The following is a 26,957-nucleotide window of genomic DNA, read 5'->3' on the forward strand; positions in this document are numbered from 1 at the left end:
TTGAAAATCAAAGCTATCTTATCACCTTTTAAAAAGCCTTTGTGTCTAGTAGAATGTAATGCCATCATAGTGAATTTTGATGTCTACCATGATCCATTTAAACAGATAAACTACTTAAATTTAACATTGTTTTTTCTTCTTAAAACTGTATTTTTGTTAAATTTCTCCCTCTAAACTTTATCCTAATATAATAAATATTTATCAAAGTCTTATTGATCATCTTTTCATTCTTTGTAACATTTGTGTATATAAATTGAAGGTAAAATTTTAATTTGCCATAGCCATAAGGCACGAAATGTTCATTTTTTACTGGTTTGTTAAAATTGTTACTGTTGATCAATTAACAGCACATTTTACACATTGATATGTGGAGTAAAATTTTATTGAAATTGCATCTCTTGTAATAGAAAGGAAAATATGACGTCAATTAAAGGAGGTTGCATTGACCAATCTTTGAAATTGTCCACTGGTGTAACTTCCCAAAAGTTTAAAAAGAAAATAGGTTAAATATATTTAAAGGTTACTGAATAAAGTGTACCAAACTATTCAGGATAGGTGAGAGCTGCCTCCCTTCTGTAAAGTGTGATAAGGGAAGATGGCAAAAGAGAAGAGGCACGTTTGCAGGTGTGTACACAGGCATGCTAATTTAAAAATAATCTGGTGGAATTAGATATAGAAAGCAATTTTTTTCTTTTTCTGAGATACAGTCTTGTTCTGCTGCCTGGGGTAGAGTGCAGTGGCATCATAGCTCACTGCAACTTCAAACTCCTGGGCTCAAGCAGTCCTCCTGCCTCAGTCTCCCAAGTAGCTGGGACTACAGGCACATGCCACCACACCAGGATAATTTTTCTGGTTTTTGTAGAGACAGGGTCTCACTCTTGGTCAGGCTGGTCTTGAACTCCTGACCTCAAGCGATCCTTCTTCCTCTTTGGCCTTCCAGAGTGCTAGGATTATAGGCCTTGAGCCCATGGCTAGCCTAGAAAGCAATTCTTTAACTATCAATGCCTGCATGCTCCTTGGAGTTTTTGGATACACTTGGGGTACAGGTACCACAGATGGAAAACAGCTCCTCAAGAACTTCCAGTGTGCTGAAAAGGACACCATACATTTACCTTAGCACTGTTAATTCATATTAGCAAATACATAAATGTCCATCAGTAAGGGTATAGATGAATGTGTATTCTCTTGGTGGAATATTGTGTAGCAGTAAAGCAAGTTGTAAGATGGCACTGCAACAAAGTAAAATTTTGTTCCCATTTAGATACGTATTTATGAAGAGAAAGAACATTTAAATTCACCATGGTGGGGACTGTAGTGGGGCAAGAGGGGTTATACATAAAAATTCGGCAGTGAAGATAAAGATTTGATCTTTAAAATGTTAATTGTCAATTTAAGATGGTAAGTATATAGATGTTAAATTCTTTGGGCTTGGTACTTTTCAATTTCCCTAAAGTATGTGCAAAACAAAAGTCTCCATGGGAAGAATATTTTGACTAGGTGAAAGGAAAGAAAGTATTGATTAATAAAAGGCAAAGTGCCAGTGAAGTCACACTCAGTGCTATCTAAAGTGGGTATCTAAAATTCCTTTCTGCTGTTCAAAGCCTGTTTTGTTATTGAATATATTGGTTTCGTCACTTCCAAGTTCCCGTGCAGTTCTCTTAGCTAGGGCCCTGATTGGGATTCCCCTGGGATAGGTTAAGTTACAGTGTCCAAAATCTAAGCCTTTTGTCTTTCAGAAAAGATCTTTGCCTGGATTTCCTAGACACTGAGGTTATCTATTCCTTAAACTGAAATATTTTCCTTTTGAACTGTCAGTGATAACCTAACACCAGATTGTTTATAATTTTTATTCAAGCAACCATATATTTGGAGCTGAAAAAGATCATAACAATTTCTTGATTAAAAAAAAAAATACTAAATAAAAGGTGACCCAATAGTGAACATTTATTTTTGATTGCAGAACTTGAACATCTCTTGCAATGACACTTTGGTTATCACTTGGTCAGAAAAATACTCGTCCCAGCTCAAACATTACCTTGGGATGATAAAAAGTGAGAATTAGTAATTTCATAGCAAAGAAATTATTGGTACAAATGAAAATGACTTTTCCAAGATTATGATTAATGAAAAGTGCTCCTGAAGTTAGAGTAAACACTTGGCTTTCTCACAAGGCAAGCTGCAAATCTTGAGGCACAGGTACTTGATGTTGGGCTGTGCATTATAAACTTGCAGCTAGAACTTTTTCCAAATGCTATCTTTAAAAAGGTGGACCCTTTTCAAATACTACATTTAATGTATTTGCAAAATACAGTCATTTGAAACTTACTTCCAAATAGACTTAGTAATTATAACAAAGTCATTCTCTTTCCTGCTATAATTTTCTGTGTCAAATTATCTTTATTCTCAGCCCCTATATAAGATGTAAGTGATCACAGTTCACGGCATTTCCATTTACCTCTATAGTGATGAGGATGACGATCATCCACTCCAAGCGGAGCGCCCTCTTCTCATTCAGATGATTCCGCATCAGATCTGTTAGTTCCATACAGTGCTGAAGTTTTTCATTCATGACCTGTATAACAAAAATCTTAGTATCATGTATTTAAACAATTTGCTTTTATTTAAGTAAATAATATGGTCACATCCATCAAAATTCCATAGGTATACAGTAAAAAAATTGTCCCTTCAACTCTTGCTTCCCAGTCCTCTGCCTGAAGGTAGCTAGTGTTACCTACCAGTTTCTTGTGAACCCATCCAGAGACACTTTGTAATGCACAGATTTGACTGCAAGAAATACTTTGCATACTGAAGCTCTTCTATTTGAAAGATTTTGATGGAAGATCTAAAAGTTTTTGAGTCCTAGCTTTTGGTAGCTGCCCTTGTATTTTTAGCAGTTAAAAAAGGCAAACTTGAAACATTCCTTTTTTTTTTTGCATGGCCTAAAGATAACAAAACACAATGATTACCTTCTACACAATGATTACCTTCCACAAAAACCTCAAACTTAACATTTGATGTGCTGCACACTCACCACTAGATGGCACTGCTTTCAACTCTGAACTGCAAAGGTTCTCAAAACAGGTTGGCTGTGGGGAGTTCAAAGAAGATAGAATCTTTGAACTTAAAATTTGGATGTGACTACTGGCAAGTCATACACCTACTCAGTATCTTTGTATGTCGCTTGCCTTTGGAAATTGGAAAGTCTGGAAGCAAATTTTTAAAATAGTTTGATTCTCTCATAGGGTATGCTGAAGGTATAGGTTTGGTCAGTGAACATTCAGAGACAAAGAATCATCACAGATATGTGTTCAGGGATTGACAGGAGTATGTTAGTGCACCATGATATGATTTTGCACAGAGCATTAAACTGCCTTACTAATGAGGGATGACACACTGAAGTGCATTGGTAACATCTGCACCTATTTCCAGATTTTATGGTCACCCTGTAGTTTCTAATCTGTATAAACTGTTTACAGTGTACCTCTTTTCCTTCTCTTTTTTCCCTCTCTTTTCCTTTCCTCTTGCCTTTTCTTCCTTTTTTCTATTTCTATTGGCTGCTTGATCCTGTTCTTTAACATGTTCATCCTTAAGCTTGCTTCTCTCTTCAAACTACTGACTCAGCCCTCTTCCATTTTCTTTCAGCTCTGATCAATGAGGAGAAAACTTTCTTCCTCCACTCCTCATCACCCAACTTATTCCTTAGCTCTTTAGAATTTGTATATATTACCACAAGTCCCCAGAAACTTCCAAAAGTCTCCTAATGGTTAAATCTAACAACTCTTCTTAGTTCCACACTTCAACTAACCCAAGCATTTGACAACATGTTGAAATGTACAAGCAAGAGACCCTACTACTGCATGCTTCCTATTTCATTTAGTTGTGGAGGAATGCCCGTTACGTGCATGCAGATGAAGGAGCAGGAAAAAATGGGGGAGGCTTCACAAAATGTGAATTAGGCTTTAAGTAGGCAGCTGCCAGGTTGAAAAGGTGGGGTAGCGGGGAGGAAGCATTTCAGGCAGAGGAAATGGCATAGAGACAAGCCTAGCTAGATAGGCGACAACTTGGAAGGAAGTGCTTGGAAGTGAGGTTAAGAAGGTAAACTGGTACAAAACTGTGAGAGGTACATAAAGACACAATAATGCACCCCCCCCCCCCGCCCCAAAGACATTTACGTTCTATTCCTGGAATCTGTGAATATAACAGCAAAGGTGAATTATGATTGAATATGAAATTAAGGTTACTGATCAGCTGACCTTAAGATAGGGAGATAATCCTAGATTACCTAGGAGGGCCCAATGTAATCACAAGGGTCCTTAAAAGTGGAAAGGCAGGCAGAAGAGTTCAGAATGATGTGAGGACTCAACTCGCTTTGCTAGATGGAGGAAGGTGCTATGAGCAAGGAATGTGGGCGGCTACGAGGCACTGGAAATGGATCCTACCTGCAGCCTCCAGAAGGGCACGCAGCACTGCCAACACCTTGATTTTAGCCCAGTGACACCCATGTCAGACTTCTGACCTACAGAACTATAAGATGATAAATTGTGGTCAGCTGCTAGGTTTGTAGTAATCTGTTACAGCAGCAATAGGAAACTAATACACCTTGCTAGAATATTTGAACTTTATTCTGCAGGTAATGGGGAGTCCTTTGTTCAATCTTGAGATATTTATTTAACATTCACTACACTATGCTGGGCAGAGGTGACAGACTGGTGAATAAGATAGATTCGTCTCTTTCTTCTGGCGAAAGGGTGCAGAGAGACTGGAAAAGGGTCCAGTCTAGAGGCTGAGACAGTGAAAAAAGTAGAACAGTCCAGGTGAGAGGGCAGGGGCTGTGGGATGCACATTAGTAGTTGGGGGGCCTGAAGACAGGGCATTTCTCCATCCAGCCCAGGATCAATCACATAGGCTTTCAATAAATGTCTGCCCATGAATGACTGATACTTAGGGGGAAATGAAAAGATTGACTGAGTAGATGTGGTGAGTGCAGCAGAAAGAGGTCACTCGGAAACTTTAAGTTTCTGGTTGAATGACTAGGTAAGTGAGGCCAGCTGAAATAGAGAACAGAGAAGGTTCTGCATTTTCTGGGAGAATACCACAAGTTTCATTTTGAAATCTAATCACTGATTCATTCTACAAATATTTATTGAGTACAACTGTAAGTGAGGCCTTTGCCAAGAACTGGGAAGAAAATAATCATGTCTTTGATCTCATGGAGCTTACTACATTCTAGTGGGGAATGATGCAAATAATTTAAAAAAGGATGCTATGAGACACGTAAATGTGGAGGATCTGTGAGATTTAGGAGGCAACTGGGAACATCTGGAAGGCAAACAAGAGATTGGGGTTAAGAGATGTATGTCTGAAAATTAGCAGGAAAAGGTGGGAATAGAAGTCATGAAAACAAACACCCCTGCTCAGGGAGTAGACAGCACAGGGAGAGAAGACTCAATGACAGGACCTTGGGGGACACTGACAGGAGGACGCAGAGCGAGGGACCCACTGCCAACTGAGTTCTGTCCCACACACTGCTGTAATTGCTCTCTGAATCTGTTGCAGTGATCTCCTAATTACCAAAGAAGGTGACTCAACCTCTGTCCTCAACTGTTTTGACTGCTTTTCAGCATGTCTTATGCCTAATCACCGGTTTTGCTCAAGACTCTTTTCTCTACCTTTTGAGAGAGAAAACAGAAAACAAGGACCAACTTTCTTCTAGCATTACCACCACCCTTTCCTTGTTTTGTCTTCTTAGAAGTCTGCAAAGCTTGTTGAAGGTCAGGCCAGTTCTTACTTTTCTTTTGTATTATACAGTGTAAGCACTGTGTTGCTCAGAAGGGAAGGTAAACTCTTAACCCCTTACCCTGCTAAAAAACCTTCACATAATCCAACCAGTCTGAACTGCCTTTGGGATGCTAAAAAAATACTCTGAGAAATGTAGTTTGAGAACTCTAGGTATGCTTTATAACTCATGTAGAAGATTTAACACCAAAGATTGAGACTGGGGAATGAAATGAAGAATGGTTAGATTGCGAGTAGTGGGGATTGTAAAAAAAAAAACCAAAAAACCAAACAAACAAAAAAAGGCATTTTAAGGCTGCTTTTCAATGATGTGGCCCATCTGCAGTCTCTGCTGTGGAGGATGTCAGGCACTTTTGAGAAAGCATAAGAGAAGAGGTCTTTCTGTATTTTCCTACTCTGGCTAAATCTTTCCGTACAAGCTGTCACTCATTCAGAAAGGCTGTTATGCACTGATACCCTGGAGACTCCAAAGATGTGGAGCTTCCCTTAGGAAACATGTAGTCCTAGAGACTGATGTACTCCGACCACCGCGATGCAGGCTGGGAAGTGCTGCATCTGAGGAATACATACAAAGTCCTCCAGGAGAACACGGTAAGGACTGGGAAACCTTTCCTAGGCGGTGATATTTGGGCTCATGGGGCAGAATGCAGGCAAGGATGGTCCTGGCCAAGGATACAGAATGAATCAGATCACAACTAGAAAGAGCATGAGATATATATTTGTAATGGTGCCAGATTAAATAGCTTTTTATTTTGATTCTTCAGGAGATTACCTGAATTTTTTTACCACCCTGCCCCTACCCAAGCTTGGCTGAGGTATAAATGACAGATATTTCAAATGTTTACAATATTGTTCAGTGGAACAGCATGCATTCTCCCTGTGTACTCACTTAAGGATTCAGAAGCCAGTTACTATATTTATATATCTGATACATTCTGAGAAATGTGTCATTAGGCGATTTGGTCATTGTGTGAACATCATGGAATGTACTTACACAAACCTAGAGCTTAGATGGTATGCTTAGGCTATGTGGGATGGCCTATTGCTCCCAGGCTACAAACCTGTACATCATGTTACTGTACTAAATACTGTAAGCATTTGAAACACAGTGGTAAGTATTTGTGCATCTAAACATAGAAAAGGTACAGTAAAAATACAGTATTATAATCTTATGGGACCACCATCCTGTATATGGTCTATCCACCAAAATGTCATGTGGTACATGAATGTAGTTCATATAAGATTTTTAAAAATAACTGCCACCGAACTGAGTTGTTACAGGAATTTTCAAATTTTGGGACAGAGTGGAACCTGCTCCGCTAGCTCTCTGGGCTGCTTAGTCAACTTTTCAATGGTGGGTACAGAAGCAGTCCTTCCACTCAGAGGAGCTCTGTCCCCAGACAAGCTCCAGGGTACCCTTCCCGACGTGTTCCTTCCCTCTGGTTTAGCAGATGCACAGTGCACCGGCACTTTCTCCAGGTTTTCCCCTTCCTTCTTAGTAGATTAATTCTTGTCCAGCTAGTTGATTATTCATTGCACTTTTGTATTCACTATTGATCCTTCTTTGACATTTCTCATTTTCCACTGTTGCTATCATGTTGAACGTAAGGGATTTGAGTAAGTTCTTGAAAGTCATCCTTATCTTTATACTTCTCCTTTGGACCATACACTATCTTCCTTGCCCAAGCCTCATTACTGGTGGCTGTAATCTTGTTCTCCTTTCCTGTACTCTCCCCGAGGAGAGACATGTGAAGGATACCATGGCTATCACCATCAAAGAGATTTGAGGGAGGCCACAGAATGCAGCAGGGACGCCTGAGCTCAAGCTTGCCAAGAAGCTGGTTATCTTAGTTACTGCTCAGTCACTTTTATTAACTTAAGCAGAGCGGGCTGGTTATCAGAAGGAAAGAAGTCTGCATCTGCTTGATGGCAATGATACCATCTCTCATCACAATCACGATTCCACCAGAGGTCTCCATACCAAAGAAAAAGGAGAGACATCTAAGAGCAGTAAATTCTGAATACTTGCAGATTTGTCCCCAGTAAATATTACCTCTAAAGAATTCTCACAAGAGGCTTTATTTTCAAATTAACTTTGAGACATAATTTACATACAATAAAATGTACCCATTTTAAGTATACAATTTGAAGATTTCTGACAAATGTATACCCATGTAATTGCTGTCACATTTCGATCACCACAAAAAGTTCCCTTGTATCCCTTTACAATCTACTGTTCTACCCACCCACCCCACTCCCATGCCTTAGGGAATCCTTGATCTACTTTCTGTAACTATAGATTAGAGGTGTCTTTCCAGAATATCTTATATGTAGTACAACAACAGCAGTATGCTTTGGTATCTAGCGTCTTTATCTCAACCTAACAATTTTTGAGACTTATCCATCTTTTTGCATGCATTAGAAAGTAATTGCTTGTATTGCTAAGTGGTATTCAACTGTATGGAGACACTATAATTTGTTTTTCTATTCACCTAGTGATGGGCGTTTGGTTATTTCAAGTTCTTGACTATTATAAATAAAGCTACTATGAACATTCATGTACAAATTTGCGTGAGGACAGATTTTCATTTCTCATGGGTAAATACTGAGGAGTGGAATTGCTGGGTCATACGATAAGATAATGACTAAGTTTATGAGAAACTGCCAAGTTGTTTTGCAGAGTGGCTGTACCAATTTATATTCCACAAATAACAGATGAAAGTTTCATTATTCCACATCCTCACCAACACTTAGTATTGTTAGTCTTCTAGATTTTAGCAATTTTAATGGGTGTGCACAGTCTACAACCATGGAAGTCCAACACTTTCGACAATCCAGTATGTCTGACCAGACAACTACATTGTCAAATCTGTGTCTAATTAGACATCTTATATCTGAAACTGTGTTGAAGGAGTCCACTGAATTTGGTTCTTAAAGCATCATTCACTAATTAATCTTTCACTGTCAGCTAAAAGCAACATAGCTTGGGATGGTTACCTTTCTCTGACCACTAGCAATGATCTCTACTTTCCTGTGCTGGAAGACACATCCACACAGGAATAGGTGATACCAAGATCAGTGACAACTGCAGATAATTTCAATGTGGTTTTGCAAGGGGTAGTGTCTGGCTTGGAGGACAAGATATGTAGATACCAGAGCTGCCATAGCATTCAATGAGCCATGGTGGGTTTCTGAAATTGTACGTTATTTATTTTTTATGGGAACACAAGGCAAATGTGGGAAGTGGTAGGATAAAGATTGAAAAAGGGATAGATTAGGAAGGACCTTGTATATCAAGCAAAAACACTTGAATATAACACTTCAGACAATGAGGGAGACTGGTGGTATAAAAATTAGTTGGAAGGAATAAGAAAAGACAATCAATAGACACTAACATCAAGAGGAATCTGATGTTAGAATTATCCGACAAGGATGTTAAGGCAACCATCATAAAAATGCTTCAATAAGCAATTATGAACACACTTGAAACATGAAAAAATAGGAAGTCTAGCAAAGTAATAGAAGATATAAAGAAGAAAACAGACATTTTAGAGCTGAAAAATAAAATAAGCGAAATAAAAAACTGTGATGATGGGCAGCAGAATGAAGGAGACAGACGAAAAAATCAGTGAACTTTGAAGACAGAACATAGAAATTACCAAATCTGTATAACAGAGAGAAAATAAGCTAGAAAAAGGTGAACAGAGCTTCAAAAATTTGTGAAATTATAGTAAAAGATCTAACATTCACATCACAGAATGACAGCAGATTTCCTATCAGAAATGATGGAGGCCAGAAGGAAGTGGCACAGCATTTATCAGGTACTAAAAGAAAAAAAAAAACCCATCAACCCAGAATCCTATATGTAGTAAGTAAAATCCTTCAGGAATGAAGGGGGAAATGAAGACATTCTCAGATGAAGGAAAACTAGAGAATTTATCTCACCGGAGTTACCTTAAAAGAATGGCTAAGAAAATTCTTGAAACAGAAAGGAAAGAATAAAAGAAGAAATCTGAGAACATCAGAAGGAAAAAAGAACACTAGAAAGAATAAAAATATGGATAGATACAAGAGACTTTCCCCTCTCCTCTTGAGTTTTCTAAATTATGTTTGACAGTTGAAGCAAAAATTATAACACTATCTGATGAAGTTCTCTATGACTGCAGAAGAGGACAATTAACACAATTATATTATAAATTGGGGGGAGGGTAAAGAGATGTGAAAGGAAATAAGTATTCTATACTTCATTTAATCTGTATAATGTTGAAACCAGTAGACTAACAAGTTAGGTATAATGTATAATGTAATACCCAGAGCAACCAATGAATATCTGTGCAAAGATATAGACTCAAAAACAATATAGATACATCAAAATGAAATTGAAAAAATGTTTACGTAATTGGCAAAAAGGCAGGAATTTGATATATACAACTTGAAGGCATCTCATGGGCATTATACTTAGTGAAAAAAGACAATTTAAAAAGTCACATACCATTCAGTATGAATATAGTAAAAAAAAAAAAGGTCACATACTATATGATTCTATTTATATATAACATTCTCAAAATGACAAGATTATAGAGGTGGAGAATAGGTTACTCACTGCCCGGGGTTAGGAATGGTTGGGGGAGGAAGAGAGGCGTGTGACTATTAAGTGGTGGCATGAAAGAGATCTTTGTGGTGACAAATAGTTCTGTGCCCTTGACCGTGTGGTTACACGAATCCATGTGTGATAAAATGTCACAGAACTATGTACACACATTGTACTAATGTTAATTTTCTGTTTTCTATGCTCTTTTCCCATGTAGTCCACCTCCATCATCAACTTGATACAGCTGTCTCTCTTCTCAACTTTGTGCCCACATTTCTATATGCCTGAGTTGGCAGTGCTAACTGAATGTCCTGCTGCTACTCTAATCTCATCCTATCTTAGATTTAGCTTCTCACCTCCCTGCTCTGACCTCTGTCTGTTCTACCTGTCACTCCCAGACAAACATCAGCCATCATTTATTCTTCCCTCTCCCTGGCCTCCCATTACCAGTCACTTGATTTGTCTTATAGGATTCTTTCTTAAATTAATTTCTATTCTGTCACCATTATAGTTCAGGGCCCCATAAACTCTTGCTTGAACCTTCACAAGAGCCTCCTAATAGACCACTGAGCCTCCAGACTTTCACCAATCTTATCTAGCCTATAGAGCTAATATCAGAAAATCCTTTGACACAAAAAGTTGAAAAGTTGACTGTATAGAGGACAAAAGGAAGGGGAAATATAAAGAGATCTGAATAGAAGTCAAACCAGACATTTCTCTGAAAGCAGGTAAACACATTCACTTAACTTAAAATTTATCTTCACATAAGTCATGCAAATTCTAGGCAACAACATGTCTTTCTCTCTCAGTACAAAATACATACTTTAACTCTTCGGGTAATGCTAAGGAACTGGCAAGTTTTATCATAAAGTTCTTCCAGGTTTTCTCTGTCCCAGTAGAAATCAGGAGTAATCAAGAAGTCGGAACTCAAGTTTATACGGTGCCTTAAAAAACAGAAAATTATAACTTTTTATTTATCTTAAATTAAAAATCACTGTTTCTCTTATACTTCACATTTTTAAGGTGTGTTATGAAAACATTTTTTTAATGCTGACCTTTGCAAAATACTTCTCAGAAACATAGAAAGTTTACAAAAAATTTCAAAATTCTTAACCAAATTAATTCAATCTTTACCATTAACATTATTTATGAAGTAAAGAGAAAAAAACCCTCTCATTTTGTTTCTAATTTCTAAGCTTGTTTCATTTTTCATTAAAAAATTTACAATATATACACAGATATGTTTTTTGTAGATAGGTAATCACATGGCTTAAAAATAAAAAAGGTAGGCTGGGTGCAGTGGTTCACACCTGTAATCCTAGCACTTTGGGAGGCAGAGGTGGGAGGATCCCTTGAGACCAGGACTTTGAGGTTGCAGTGAGCTATGATCACACCACTGCACTCCAGCCTGGGAAACAGAGCAGGACCCTGTCTCTAAAAATAAATAAATAAAAAATAAAAAGATATAAAAAGATAAAAATTGATAAACCTTATTCTTATCTCCATTTTCCTCTTGCAAAGACACACACACACACACACACAGTTTCTCTTTCTCTCTAATTTCTAGCTTTTTATATAAGAGGTCTGAGCTTATTTTTTTTTTAATCTGCTCCCCAGAAAAGTATAAGCTTACTTTTAAAATTTTTAATTAAATGAAAATCTAAGTTATAAAAGTACATATAAATAGCTGTTCACAGCTGGGTGAGGTGGCTTACACCTATAATCCTAGCACTCTGCGAGACCACGGCGGGAGGATCACTTGAGCCCAGGAGTTCGAGACCAGCCTGAGCAAGAGCGAGACCCCGTCTCTACAAATAAATAGAAAAATTAACCAGTGTAGTGGGGTGCATGCCTGTAGTCCCAGCTACTCAGGAGGCTGAGGCAGGAGGATCGCTTGAACCCAAGAGTTTGAGGTTGCTGTGAGCTATGATGACGCCACTGCACCCTAGCCTGGGCAATACAGCAAGACTCTGCCTTAAAGAAAAAAAAAAAAAGTAGCTGTTCACTATAAAAAAAGAAAATACCCTACAGAAGAATTCAGAAAATCAGCTGTAGGCCATCTTACCCGACCACACAACTCAAATTCTTTCTTCTCCCTAAGGATACACCTGTGAACACTTTGATGTGTCCTTCTAGATCTTTATGCAAACATGCATGTGTGTGCAAGCACACACATATATGTAGATAGAGATAAATAGTGCATTTATTTTTGTTTGCTTACACAAATGGGATATCATATATAATTTGTGACTTAATTGTTTTACCTAATATAACTTGCCATGTTTCTCTCCACAGAATTATCGCAGTCCTTTTAATAATACGTAAGCACTTTTGTTGAAAACTTACGGTAAGAAAAGTAAGCCTGTATAGAAACTGTTCGTAAACCTAATTAGTCCAAACTTTTGGAGTTTTGATATTATAATTCATTATATCAAATTCTGCTCGCACTACTAAGACAGCAGGAGAGAGAAGAATCTTTCTACTGTACTTCTCAGAGGACAAGATTTTAGATCTGCTGTGCAATGCTCCTGAAGAATGGGTTTTTTGTTTTTACTGGTACCCTGAATGAAGGTCCCTGAGCTATGAGAAATGTATAGAGGATGAAACACTGGACCACCCTCCTCTCCAGGCAGAGTATCTAAGGATAATGTAGAAACACAAGTCCTAGGAAAATATCTATGATGAGCTCTGGCAACTCACTCCATATGGTAGAAGAAAACTGGACAATGCTGCTCTGTGAGAAAAACACCAACATCTGGGATGTTTCATTCCATAAATCCTAGGGCAATTACAAGAATAAAATAAACGGAAAACCTTTCTAGACATTTACTGAAAACAATGCATTACTGTAGAACATTAGTTTTAAGACACAGCTCTCTTTTAATTATCTCTGAAAACGTGAGGCATCTTAAAATTAATGGTGTTGTACAGAGGCCAGTGGACACTTGGTTGTCATTGCCTTAAATAAGTTATTTCCCTTATGCCTTCCTTTTCACGCATGCCCAAAAGGGAATGTGACAGAATCTACATCCAAGTAAGACTGAAAAAGCTATTTTGGCAAGTGTAAAATGTAATTCTGTGATTAAAAAAAAGCACTGTCATAGTTTAATTGGCAGCGTCTTTTTTCTCCTGTGGCATCTTGGTGTCTTGGATTCAATGAAATATGGTACATGACTTTTCTGTAGCAATTATGTGTATTTAGCATTATGATGCACTGATGTATTTTTACTGAGAATTCCCATCAACCAAATACAAGAATATGTCTTTCTACCTTCAAAGAACATCTACTGAGCACCCTATGTGGGTTCATGGAGACGAGTTATGGTCTCTGTTACACATGCAGCATTTCTTTAAGTGTAGTCCTAACATAGCCCAACTGCTTCTATCGGGTAAGAGTTCTCCCTGCCTGTAATCAATGGAATGAAAACAGCTGCAATTCCCACAAAGGTACAAATGTGTGCTCTTTACTACAGAACTATACAAATGTTTTCTGGAGATTGGCAAATATATGAACTATTTTGTTTACAGAGAAAATTTTTACCTTAGGGCAAAGAGTTCACCCAATTTCTGCATGACTTCTTCATGAGATAGTTTCACTTTCTTCCCAGCTTTTAAAGCCTATTTGGAAGGAAACAAAACAAAATCTCTCTTTTTCTCTAATAAGCATTAGGTCCGTAAGTCAAATTCTGCAGTGACATAACTGTGATCTTATGTAAATATCTCTTAGGATGACTGTCTCCCAGATTAATGTCCTAACTCACCTTGAAATTTCACAATTTTACTAGATACAAATTTTATCTTCTCTCTTCATTTCCCTTCTCATCAGCATTTTCTATGATATAGATTCCTGACCTCTTAGTGGAAAAGCAGGGCCTCCTAGGTATAGTTAGATTATTCTTTCACAATAAAGACAAAGTTAATTAGAGTCAAAATGATTTTTAATATATTTTGAAATTGTAATATAACTTTATATGTATTTTTCATGCCACTATTTTCTCCTAATTTAGCAAAACACTTTTTTAAAATCAAGAAAGGTGGTCATAATTTCCTTCCTTAGAGAGGAAACATTTCATTTTTCTTCTTTAATTCACTTACATTAAAAATATTGCACCATCAGAGGAAAGTGATTTGAAGTTTTAAAAAGTAAAAAAAAAATCAATATGAAGTTTCTTATTTCATTATTTTATATGTAATTGGGAGATCTATTTTGCTTAAATTCAGTGAGCCTTCTCAGTGTTTGTTATTACTTTATTGTACTCCTAAATACTGTTGGCCTTCTGTATTCATGTGTTCCACATTTGTGGATTCAACCAACTCCGGATTGAAAATCTCTGGAGGGGAAAAAAGGTGGTTGCATCTGTACTCAACATGTACAGACTTTTTTCCTTGTCATTATTTTCTAAATGATATAGTCTAACAACCACTTACATAGCATATACATTGCATTAGGTATTACAAGTAATCTAGAGATGATTTAAAGTATTCAGGAAGATGTGTGTAGGTTATATGCAAATACCATGCCATTTGATGTCAGGGACTTGAGCATCTGTGGATTTTGGTATCCACTGGAGTCCTGGAACCAATCCCCCGTGGATATTGAGGGTTGACTGTGTATTGTCAAATTGGTAAGTTAATATTACTTTTCCCATATAAAAATCAATCTTCGAAAATAAACGTAAGATTGACATAATTACCTCTGGAATTGACTGAATAGATTCAATAAATTTATCCAGTGATGCTTCCCAAATAGCCAGTTTCACTGGGGGGAAGAAGAAAATTAACAATGGAACATTTCTATATCATTATATTCACATTTATACAAAATGCTTAACTGCACAGTACCTTTACCACCATTTCAACAATAGTTTAAGAGAAAAATGGGCTAAAAATTTGAAGCTATACTTTAAGAATAGTAAATTACTATTATAAAGGATAGAATTAAAGTGGAAAAAAGGGAAACAATAGATTTTCAAGCCCTATTGGCAGACCAAAGTTACATTTGGTAGAACCCTTGATTTTGTAACATTACATCTTGGAAACAGAAAGTGCAATGTACAGACAGGGCAGGAGTGAGATTTTCCTGGCCTTTGCTTCTACTCCTCAAGAGTGTCAGTAAAGCTCAGAAACCTCCAAAGCCTCTCAGAGTGGTATAGACAGGCTGCAGCAGGTACAGCCTAACGTAGACTGGCAGCAAAAGAAATTCTTAGAGAACTTCTACAGTTTTATTCAGGGGCATAGATCTGTTAGAAAAAACTTAGAGCCACTGTGACTCCATGTCCCATTCCTAAGAAACACTAGAGTATGTTTTTCTACACAGGGACCTGTGCCCAATCCACAAGGCTGGGCTTTCTCCGCTTAGATTAAAGACTACCTAAGAATGACAATCACATAGAACAGGATAGGAAACAAAGGCAATAATAGTATAAAAAATATTTTTGGAGAGGTTTAGCTTTATCAATACAATTAATAAAGAATGAGTAAGTTTAGCACAGTACTATCTTTTATACTACATATTATATATTTTTTCTGTTGGAGGGAATAAAAGGAAAAGGAATGCTAAGGATTTGTTGAGTATTTTAAAAACATGCCAAAATCTTTACTAAATACTTAAACTTCCCTTGATGAAATGAAAATTAATAGTACCTTCTCCCATAAGTAGCAGTAACTTACCTGAAAGGCAGAGAGCATTGGAGAAGGCAAATTTCTCTAGAATGGCATCATCTAAATCCAACTCCGAATTTAACTTGATTTCCCCTCTGTGGAGTTTTGACTGGCCCCTGTGAAAAGCAAAAAAGTGATTATCTTCTAAATCTTAAAAAGCACTAAGTTTTTCCTTTGAAAAAATTACCTTATAATCTTTCTAGAGGTCATTTTGACAATGTGCATCAAGAATCTTAAAAGTGTTCTCATATTCCTTGATCCAGGTAATTCCATTTCTAGGAGTTTATCCTAAGGAAATAATCTAAGGTGCAAAGAAAAATTTGTGTATAAAAAACTTTTTATGGTCAATGTTCAATAATAGAAAATTAGGAAAGAAATTAAATGTACAATGAGGGATGGTTCAATAATAGTCATTCCAGGCTGAGAACAGTGGCTCACACCTGTAATCCCAGCACTTTAGGAGGCTAAGGCTGGAGGATCAGTTGAGGCCAGGAGTTTGAGACCAGCCTGAGCAACATAGCAAGACCCTGTCTCTACAAAAAAAAATAGAAAACTTAGGTGGGTGTGGTGGTACATGACTGTAGTCCCAGCTACTTAGGAGGCTGAGGAAGTGGGGATCAATGAGACCAGGAGTTTGAGGTTGAAGTGAGCTATGATGATGCCACTGCACTCCAGCCTGGACGACAGAATGAGACTCTGTCTCAAAAAAAAAAAAAAAAGTAAATAAATAAATATATATATATAGTCACTCCACACAACAAAAATTAAAAAGTGTGTTTTGGAAGGATATTTAATAAAAGGGAGAATGTTGACAATAAATTTCTAAGTGAAAAAACACTGAATATAAAACTACATAGAGAGTGTAATCCCAAATCACATGACGTGGTTGGAACAGAGAGGGAGAGGGAAGTTGTGAAAAATGAGTGTGTACCTTGGAGAACTTTGGAAGGGACAGTGGGAGGTGGGGGCAAGGAAGGGAACCTGTGAATGTAAATGTCACAAGTAAATGGAGAAAGGGTAAACCTTCAGAAAAGATGTGAGACAGAAGAGATGGGCAAAAACAGGTGGACAAGGCACCTAATGGGCGGGCCGAGAGGGAGAATCTGCTCTGACAACGTCAGGTGGAGGAAAAAAAGAAAGACAAAAAGAGAGAGCAGAGTTTACAAGATGATTTATGAACGAGGTTGGCCATGCCACAGAACCGAGTCAGGCAGCAGATACCGGGAATCATAGGTGGAACTCACATAACCACCATGGGGGTGGCAGCTAGGATGGTCTTTTTGAAGAAACAAATAGCTGACTCTGGGATCCGAAAAGGTAAGGACTTTACTCCTCACAGACTATAAGGGTGTGTGTGTGTGTGTGTGTGTGTGCACACACACACGTGCATGGGCCTAGTAAGCAACAGTTTGATCTAGAAGTAGAACACAGAAGGGGGATTCATGGGAACCATGAATAAAAGGCTGAGGGTTTAATAATTAATAAAGTTAATGAAATTCTATTAGTTCCTCATTTGCCATGTCCCTTAGGTTCACATCCTCACTTCTGATTGCAGCCACCGTGGGCCCAGGCCCCAACTCACTAGTCAGGTGCCCTTTGGCAAGACAGAACTTCTCTGAACCCCATATAAGAGCCAGTTAACTGCAGTTATAGGGTTTTTGTCAGGATGAAATGAAATAATGAATGGAAAGCACCAAGGAAACAGTGACCTCACATGGTGAGTACTTACTCATTGTCTGGCTGTTATTACTTAGCTCCTATAGGTAGTATAGGAGCCAGACACTAGACTAGACACTAGTCTTTCTATAGCTAGTGTCTCTCCCAAGCTTCCCAAAGCTCTGCTTTCAACACTTCCCTTCTTAAGAACCTACAGTGACTTCCCCCCCGCCCCCCATATCCCACCAGACAGGTAACTCTGTGAGGAAAAAGACTTCTCACCCTAACAACTCCCCAGCCTAACAACTCTCTTCATTTTTCCCCTCGTGCTGAGACAGGAAAATCAGCTAGTGTATTGCCTACCCACATATCTTACTTGAGAGTGGTATGTCAGGCTCCCACTTCTTGCAGGCACCCACATTTCCACAAGTGGTTCTTTTAGACAGCCCCCTCATTATATTTCCCTTTTATACCCAAAATCAATAGGAAGAAAATGGATTTACTTAAGAGAAAACTTTACTGGAATAATTTGATAGGTTCATTTGATAAAAGCATACTATCTTACTGATTTAGTCTGCTTAAAAACCTTAAACTTTCCATTTTGGGGTTATACTATTTACTTGTTTTAATTCGTGGATAAAGAGAAGTTAAAAAAAAAATTATTGGCTAGGCACAGTGGCTCACACCTCTAATCCCAGCACTTTGGGAAGCTGAGGTGGAATGAGGCTAGAAGTTTGAGACCAGCCTGGGCAAGATATCAAGACCCCATCTCTGAAAAAAAAAAAAAGAAAATTATGTTTATCTTTTAATATTTTTTATATGGTTTAGGCTTTATACTTGTACCAGTAAATTTTTTCTTAAAATGAAGTCTTATTATTCATAATAATGTACCTCCTCTACTGCTTTAACTAGTTTAATCCAAACGCCCTTTCCATAAATTTGACAAAAAGTTGCTTACTCTGTTTTTATGTAGTTAAGTTCTTCATTTTCCCAGTGTACCAGTGCAATTTCATAAGGCTGAATCTCATGTTTTTCTAGAACTTGCATGACACGCGTCATCTAGAAGAAAAGGAAGATTGACCTGAAATTATAAGTGACTCCCTCAGGATAAGTATGTTATGGTGCTAATGCTTGTAACATTCTTCATTACACTTAAAGGCATGTTTTCTGTTGCACGTTTTTAAGGAAAAGGCAAATTCATTGTGATATTAAACTAATCAGGACAACCTGTTCATTTGTTTTACATTTGGAAAACACAGATGAGCATAAAGAAGAAAATCAAGATTATCCCAAAGAAAATCACTAGTAACATTACGGTTTGTATCCTTTAAATCTTTTTTAAAAAAGCTAAAGCACAACATACTTATAAAAATTTAAGCATCACAGAAGTATAGGAAGTGATCATCTCTCTCTGCTCTCCTGAAATCCTAATTCCCAGAGGTAACCATGATTAAATTCGGTGCATATCTTTCCAGACTTTCTACGTGTATATGTGTACACACTTATTTTGCTTTTTATGTGAAATGGGATCATACTATGCATATGAACATTTTCAATACTCAGTGCTCCCTAATGGAGAAACTACAATTAATTTAACCATCCTAAATGTGCATCTGTGGGGGATTATTTCTACTCTGCATTATTAGTGTTGCAATGTGCCATACTTACGCATGTATCTTCACGGCCTTGTGGGACTACTTCTTTAGAAACTGCTAGCTCAAAAGACACGCATGCATATCGTTTTGATAAATATTGCTAACCTGTTCTCCAAAATAGTTTCTCCAATTTTAGAATCTAAACATTTATGAGAGCACTCTTAAAGAACACTGGGTATAATCAGCCTTTTACATCTTTACAACTTCAAATAGCCAATTTGTATTTTCTTATGTTTACTGGTCGCTTATATTTCCTTTTCTCCAGGATCCCTCCCCCACTGAGTGTGTCTATTTGCATGTATTTCCTTTTAGTAAAACTAGGATTATATGAAGTATTATTTTTTAACCAGCTCTGATATCATATGTTATAATCTGCTCTTTTAATTTAACTGTATTATACACACAGGCAATTTCCCAGGAATAGATATTTTTCCACAGATTTTTAAGAGGTTTAGTGTATTTTTATCCTATGGATATATTTAACAAGCTTTCTATTATTGTGTGTTTTTGTTATTTCTTATTTTTCTGATTATAAATAATGCTTTGATGAACGTTTCTGTACATAATTCATCATGCATAATTGTTATTTCTTTTGGATAAATTTCTAGGTGTAAAATTGCTGAGTTAAATATAAAACTTTGATGTAGATTAACAGATCACCTCTAAACAAGTTGTGTTTAGACAAATCCTCATTTGGATGTTGAGCAAATTATTTCCCATAAGTGATAAGTGCTAGAAAACTTGATCTAAGACTCAATGCAAACAACTTCCAACTAATTGCATATATATTCATTTTGTATTTATCACATGCAAAGTACACTGTACTTCTTTCTGTCTGTCTGCAGTGTAGCTAGGATAATTCTGATTCTCCACAAATTAGTGTGTGTCCAGAGAAGGAAAATGCTTGAAACTTTAAGCAAAAATACAATATATTTTGGAAGATGAAACTGATAAGATAAATACCACATAACGCAGATCAAATAAGTTGTGCATTAGCTGTTAATTTCTCTTCTAATAGCTCACATTATTGAGTGACAATTAACAACTCATTCTCATAAAACTTTAATTTTTTACTTTTACATTTTATTCATACTTACAGTTTTGTCTTTTACATTCCAAAACACAGCAGCGCCTTCCCTGATTTAAAAAAAGAATCAATATCAAAATAAAAAAAAAGTAATGGTATAATACATTCTTTAGGGTCATATATAAAGCTATACTTAGGTAACTTCTAGAATGTGTCTAGGATGCAATTTTTAAAAATATGATTTATTTACTAATTTGACATTATGGTCCCTAGATGAGCTTGCTAAAATAAGAGCTACTATTTAAATTCTTGAAAAAAACCTGGCCTCTAAGAAATTCATGACTGCTCTCATGGTTTGGAGAATAAATAGCTATTACTGCAATACTATATAACTTCATGTATCTAGACTCTTTCATAACCAGTTCAATTCTGGTTCACAGAAATCAGAATAAGGAAATTTTTTGAGACCCCATCTTAGCTCTCATTAGGTAGACTCTGCCGTGGGCAAAGAATAACTGATCATGCTTTTACTAGTTGTGTAATAAAGTGACTGAGATCAATTAAAGCCTCAGTTGACTAAAAGCCACTATGGAGTAATGCCACCCATCCTTACAGGGCTTAGAACAGAACTATAATGAAGCCATACGATGCCTTCTGCATCCAATTCTGGCTTTAACAGAATTTAAGGTCTAAAACTATAAATGCACTTGTTTGATTTCTGAAGTTTGATGTGTTGTTGTTTTAGGTGGTAAATCAAGTGAGTTATGGCTCTGGGTTACTGCACTGGGGGAAGGAAAAGTAGAAATGGAAGAAAGGAAAAAATATGATGACCCCATATCACCCTTTAAACATTTCTTAAGTAAACTGCTTAGTACATGAGTGAGTCTGTGCTTAGCATTTGGGATAAAATGATGAGCATGATCTATTTCCTATCCTCCACCTAGAAAAGGCTGACATTTGGACCACCAGTTACAACAGCGTGTGATCAGTGCATCAGAGTTCTGCGGAGTATCCTACGGGCTGCACATCAGAGGGACACCTCTCCTAAGAACTAGCAGAGCTACCAAATGAGAAAATGACAGGAGCCAACAAGCAGAGGAAACACACAGGCTCAAGGAGGAGGTGGGAGCATCAGAATAAATAGCTAGTGGCTGCATGGCTGTGGACAGAGTCAAGTAGTGGGCAACCAGGTTAGAGAGGCAGGCAGGAGCCAATCCCTGAAGGAACTTTATGCAATGATAAAGAGTTTGGTCAGATTCCACAGAATTTTAAGCAGGAGTGATCAGAAATGCCTACTGAAGAATGACCCTCCCTACGATTGACACACAGACTGGCGGTGGGGTGAGCAGGCGGGCAGGGAGACCAGTTAGCAAGCTGCTGCAAGAGGACAGGAGGGGGTCTCAGGACATGGATTTAAGAGACGGTATTTCAAGCAACATCCACAATATCAGTTCAGAGAATTACTTCTAGGCAGAAGAGTGGGCCAGTGAATTGCACACTCCTTCATTTAGAGCCATGCATGTTACACGGTGCTCAGAAGCCACATGTGGCAACAGAGCACTTAAAATGTGCCTGGTGTAAACTGGGATGCGCCGTGTGACATATACAGCAGATTTCAAAGATTTAGCATGAAGAGAAGAGTGGAAAAATCTCATTAGTGATTTACTAAGTACATGTTGAAATTATAATATTTTAGATATGTTGGACTGAATGAAATACATTATTAAAATTAATTTCAGGAAGCATATGATACTATTATTTGTGTCATTCAAAGTTAATTTCATTTTAAGAAAAATTTTTTTAAATGTGGCTACTAAAAATGTACTTGCATGATACTTCTACTGGACAGTGCTGATCTAGAGGTCCTCAGAAATCTAAACTTCTCACTTGAGGGATACTGTTATTCTATTTGGACTAAATTTGAAATTTGATTCTCTCTAAAGATAGGGTCAAAAGGAAGGTAGGTATCGAAAGGAATAAAGATGGGGCTTCCAGTTATCACCAACTATACGGACTAAGACGACAAAAATGATATTCAAGTTTGGATTCTTATGGATGTCCCATGTGTTTCTGTTCTGCCACTTATTAGTCCCATGACCATAGGTAATTCACTTAATCCTTCTGACCCTCAGTTTCCTCAGCTGCAACATGGGAATAATAGACCTTCCTCAAGTGTTGTGAGAATAACACAAGATTATTTTACCTGGTTTCTGTTATCATTATCACTCCCAGTCAGCTACTCTGGAGTATTTGGTATGAACAGAAACTTTAAATAAAAGGAATAAGTGTATGTGAGTTAGGATCCCAGTCTAAAGTCTGTGGAGAAGAAAGGGGGTGCTAAAATATTAGCTAAAGAGCTACAAAAGGGGAAGAAAGAAAAGGAAGAAATTGGTAAGGAAGAAAAGACAGCAGGGGAGGTAGCTTGATTAGGGGCACTGAAGATGAATGAGAAATACGATGTTTTACATAAACTTAAGTCAATGAAAATCCACATGTACAAAGCAAGACAAACCAGGGGAAGATTATTTACTTGTTTTAAAAATTCTTTATTTCATAAGAGGATTTACCAGAAAATTCCTAAAACTGACAAACTCTCTAAGGTCAAATAAGAATTAAATGATAAATTTAAATCCTAAGTACATTTTGCGCACCTTTACGGTCAAGAGAGGTACACATGCACCTTTAAGACCAAAATTACCTACCATGAACCCATCTCCCAGTGGGGTTTCTTTCCTGTCTTACCTAAAGAAGAATATTGTTCCAGGATCACCTTCTTTTGCAGAATTTTCCACACCCATCACCAAAATATTTGCTGCATCTGTGATTTAAAATAAATGAACAAAAGCTATGTCACAAGGTAACACGAAGTGTAAGAGTCACCTATAAACATTTTATTTATTTATTTATTTATTTTATAATTTACACAGTTCCTGGTGTATCTATAAACATTTTAATAAAGTACTTATGATCATTTCTTTTATACCAAGAAGTATGCTATAACACAATGTCCATCTTTCTACTAAGTTTTCTCAAAGGATTTAATATATAAAAATATGACCATAAGGAAAAATGACCATAAGAAATTACTTGCATATAACATTCAACAACCTGTGATATTATTAGTGCTATTTAAAACTGCTCATTCACACCGATTTTGATTCAATAATCATCAATCCAGTTAATATATATATATATTTTTTTTGAGACAAGGTCTTGCTCTGTCGCCCAGGCTAGAGTGCAGTGGTGTCAATCATAGCTCACAGCAACCTCAAACTCCTGGCTCAAGCAACCTTCCTGCCTCAGCCTCTCAAGTAGCTGGGATTGCAGGTGCACACCACGCCTGGCTAATTTTCAAAAAAATTTTTTGTGGAGACAGGGTCTTACTATTGCCCAGGCTGGTCTTAAACTCCTGGCCTCAAGTGATCCTCCCACCTTGGCCTCACAAAATGCTAGGATTACAGGCATGAGCCACTGTGCCTACCCCCAATTCACAGTTATTAAAGTCTTAGCTTCAATACAACTAAGCTTCAAGAATTAAACTTCTTTCTACAAAATTAATTTAAAATAAAATTTGAAGTATTAATATAGTCTCTTCCTTTAAATACCATTTTATTAGTAATACAATTTCAATATTTCCAAATTATTCATTCTGCTGAATTTTAAAATACATAAAGTGTGGGGAATAGAAAATATAAAGAAATAAAAATACTGACCATTTCAAAACAAGGTTAATCATGAGAACTATCACTATAGCCACCTGTAACTATTTAAAAATTTTAATCTTTTCAGTATTAAATATTAAACATATACAAATATACCAATATTTATCATTTATAAGTAGTTGCTTTACATATTAATATTTACATAGTAATATTTATAAGTATATATCCTATAATGTAAATTATAGACTATGTGCTAAAATATCAATAAATATACTATTATGAAGTTTTAAAAACTATATATAATTTCCTGACATAAAACTAGGATCCTCAAAGCTTCAGAATTCCTGGTAGCGGTGGGGGATTCAGACAGTGACCAAATCCTAAACTACTTTTTTTTGGTGAACTCTATCTTCCCTAAGTACTATATCTTACACAGGACAAAGTTTGCTTATCCAGCCAAAAGCAACAGAAATTAGACGGAAAAGACCCAGGGCAAAGAAGCCCTCAACTCTAGGATCCACAAAGCCACACTGCTGGCAGCCTTCGATGTCAGCCAACAATACCTCTGAGCAATTTTTCATCTTAGGGGCTCTGGACGTAGTTGTTATTTCTAAGTCAACTCTGCTTGTTTTTTTCATCAAACAGCACACATAATCTGTTCAGATCATCAAGGCTGAAAAAGCACAATGACATTTCAACTGTTTCTTTTGAGATTAACGACTCTTAGGAACTTTCTTTGTAGCTGGGAGGTTTTCAATCTATTTTTGCTACTCTGAGGTAAATTCATAAATCTTCTGAGTATTGGGCTATCTTGAATTTCACTGTAAAACTTTCATCAAAATTTTCTAATTTATTCTTTTTAATGTAAAGCAGGCTATTTTCTCAAGAATTCTTCCTGATACTATCCTAAAATCCTCAGTTACATTTAATTTTCTACTTTTTTTATACTCATCGTGTTTTATCTTTTAACAAATTTTGTTAATATACTAATTTTATGAGAAAGTATTAGATTGAACTGGTAAATTTTTTTCAAGAGCTCTTCTCATTTCTATTAATTTCATAGTTCTTCCGTAATACAAAAATAACTTTTTAATTTAACAGGAATGAAGCAGCATGACCTTTGACCACCCCAAGTAATAGTGATCCTATAAACAAAGCATAATAAATCATATTGATTTTAATTTGAGAACTAAGTTCTCCATAAATACATTTTATTTTCTTTATATGTCATTTGTATAAAGAGATTCAACACCACTTTTATGATACAATCCTTTCTAAAGAAAAGGAAATGCAAACAAACATACACTTAAAACAGTATCATAAAAAAAATTATCTAATACATTTTAACATACTTGGCCCCAGGTTCAAGAAGAAGTACCTCTAGGCAAGCTTGTTATTTCGACAAGTCCATGGGAGGTCAGGTCTTGAGACAGATTTCCCAGGTGATATTCATCTGCCGTTGCAAATGCTGTGCAGTGCATCAGGTCCTGTTTCAGGGAGACGAGCACAACACGAGTCACCAGGAGGCTATACTGCCTCTGATGGCTTCTGGGCTGCCTTATGGAACTCCATTCTGCAAAGCTAGCACTGTGTTTTCTTCCAACATCTCAAAGGTTCATACAAGGGATGCAATGAAGATGAAGAGAACAAAGTCACAGGGGACAAATCTCAGCTCTATCTACAAAAGAACTTGCTCTTTCTAGATAAAGGGATGGAACGGATTATCCTGAAAGGGAAGCCACTTACTGATTGGTAGTGTTTCGAGCACAAAAGATATAGAGAGGATTATGGCATCATATGGGTGAATGGATGAAACAATATTTAGAGTCTCTCCAACCCTGAGTTTCCATGAATGACTCTTTTTCAAAGCAACTTTAGTATTTGAGGTCATTTTCTAACTTGTCACTAGCCTTGTACAGGCAGAGAGTCCTTTAAATCCCCAAAGGAATTATAGTATTTCTACTCTGGTTAATACTAAACAAAAAGTCCTGTAAATCTGAGGCTGTTTCCTGGTTTGGTTAGTACTTTGGTTCATGCACTGTAAGTCTTGTCCATGTATACATGTGGATATTGATGTAGTATGTGTCTATACAATAAACATAAGGTATATGGCACAATGAACTGTTTTTTTCAAACTACCTGTTAGTGAGTTCTGATATCAATTTAGTTGGCCCAAACTAGCTTTTCAAAAAAACTAAATAGAATAAAATAGGAAACATTACAGTATATTACTCATAGTAAATGCATATGAAGTTTTCTTTCAATTATGTATTTAAATATATTTCTTACTATGGGATGAGGTCAATAAAGTTTGAAAGCTATTGGCAATAAGAGTTAAGATTTCAGGCACAGAATTTGATTAAAATTTTTAAAAAAATGAGTGCAATAATAATGCCTGCTTTATAGGGTCGCTGTAAAGTTTAAACAAGATGATGAATGTAAACTGCTCAAGACTGTGACACAAATGTTGAACATTTGTTCATTATAGTTGGTCAAAAGAAGTTTATGAGTAACTAAATCAACATTTATTCTTAGGACTTACTCTTCTCAGCTCCCAAATTCCTTCCCATTCTGTTACATTCCTACTATGAAATTCTAGAGAAGTAGTATATTAATTCCTTCCTTCCTCCCACCTGTGCTCCTTAACTCTCTTAAGAAACAGCCTGACCTTGCTTTGCCTTTCAAACCTCAATCTGGTACACAGTTCCAATGTGTGGTTTAAAAAGTAGCAGAGGAATGAACAGAGGACTGGGCATCTACATAAACTGTAAAATCTAAAAACAATAAAACATCCACTCATAAGCAAAATAAGCTTAATTCAATTAGAAAAAATTAAAAGTCAGACAAGTTGAAATTATTGGGGAATGTGAGGATAAGTGGATGCAGCACACTTATTATTAGCTGATAAT

General features: G+C 36.7%; 1 protein-coding gene across 3 annotated transcripts in view; it reads right to left on the reverse strand.

Annotated features, from left to right (window-relative positions):
• Positions 1 to 1,937: 1,937 nt before the first annotated feature.
• RMND1 (required for meiotic nuclear division 1 homolog) overlaps positions 1,938 to 26,957 on the reverse strand; it is a 34,225-nt gene continuing 9,205 nt past the window's right edge. For all 3 annotated transcript variants that reach the window (XM_069487970.1, XM_069487971.1, XM_069487972.1), the window contains 10 exons: positions 25,427 to 25,535; positions 23,129 to 23,204; positions 20,457 to 20,496; positions 18,663 to 18,763; positions 16,058 to 16,164; positions 15,082 to 15,146; positions 13,929 to 14,005; positions 11,211 to 11,331; positions 2,456 to 2,572; positions 1,938 to 2,035 (listed from right to left, as the gene is read on the reverse strand). In XM_069487970.1, the coding sequence (XP_069344071.1) occupies positions 2,003 to 2,035; positions 2,456 to 2,572; positions 11,211 to 11,331; positions 13,929 to 14,005; positions 15,082 to 15,146; positions 16,058 to 16,164; positions 18,663 to 18,763; positions 20,457 to 20,496; positions 23,129 to 23,204; positions 25,427 to 25,535 (846 nt within the window). In that variant the 3' untranslated portion in view covers positions 1,938 to 2,002. The remainder of the gene's footprint in view (positions 2,036 to 2,455; positions 2,573 to 11,210; positions 11,332 to 13,928; positions 14,006 to 15,081; positions 15,147 to 16,057; positions 16,165 to 18,662; positions 18,764 to 20,456; positions 20,497 to 23,128; positions 23,205 to 25,426; positions 25,536 to 26,957) is intronic.

Source organism: Eulemur rufifrons, chromosome 15 (assembly GCF_041146395.1).
Source record: "Eulemur rufifrons isolate Redbay chromosome 15, OSU_ERuf_1, whole genome shotgun sequence".
Taxonomy (NCBI): Eukaryota; Metazoa; Chordata; class Mammalia; order Primates; family Lemuridae; genus Eulemur; species Eulemur rufifrons.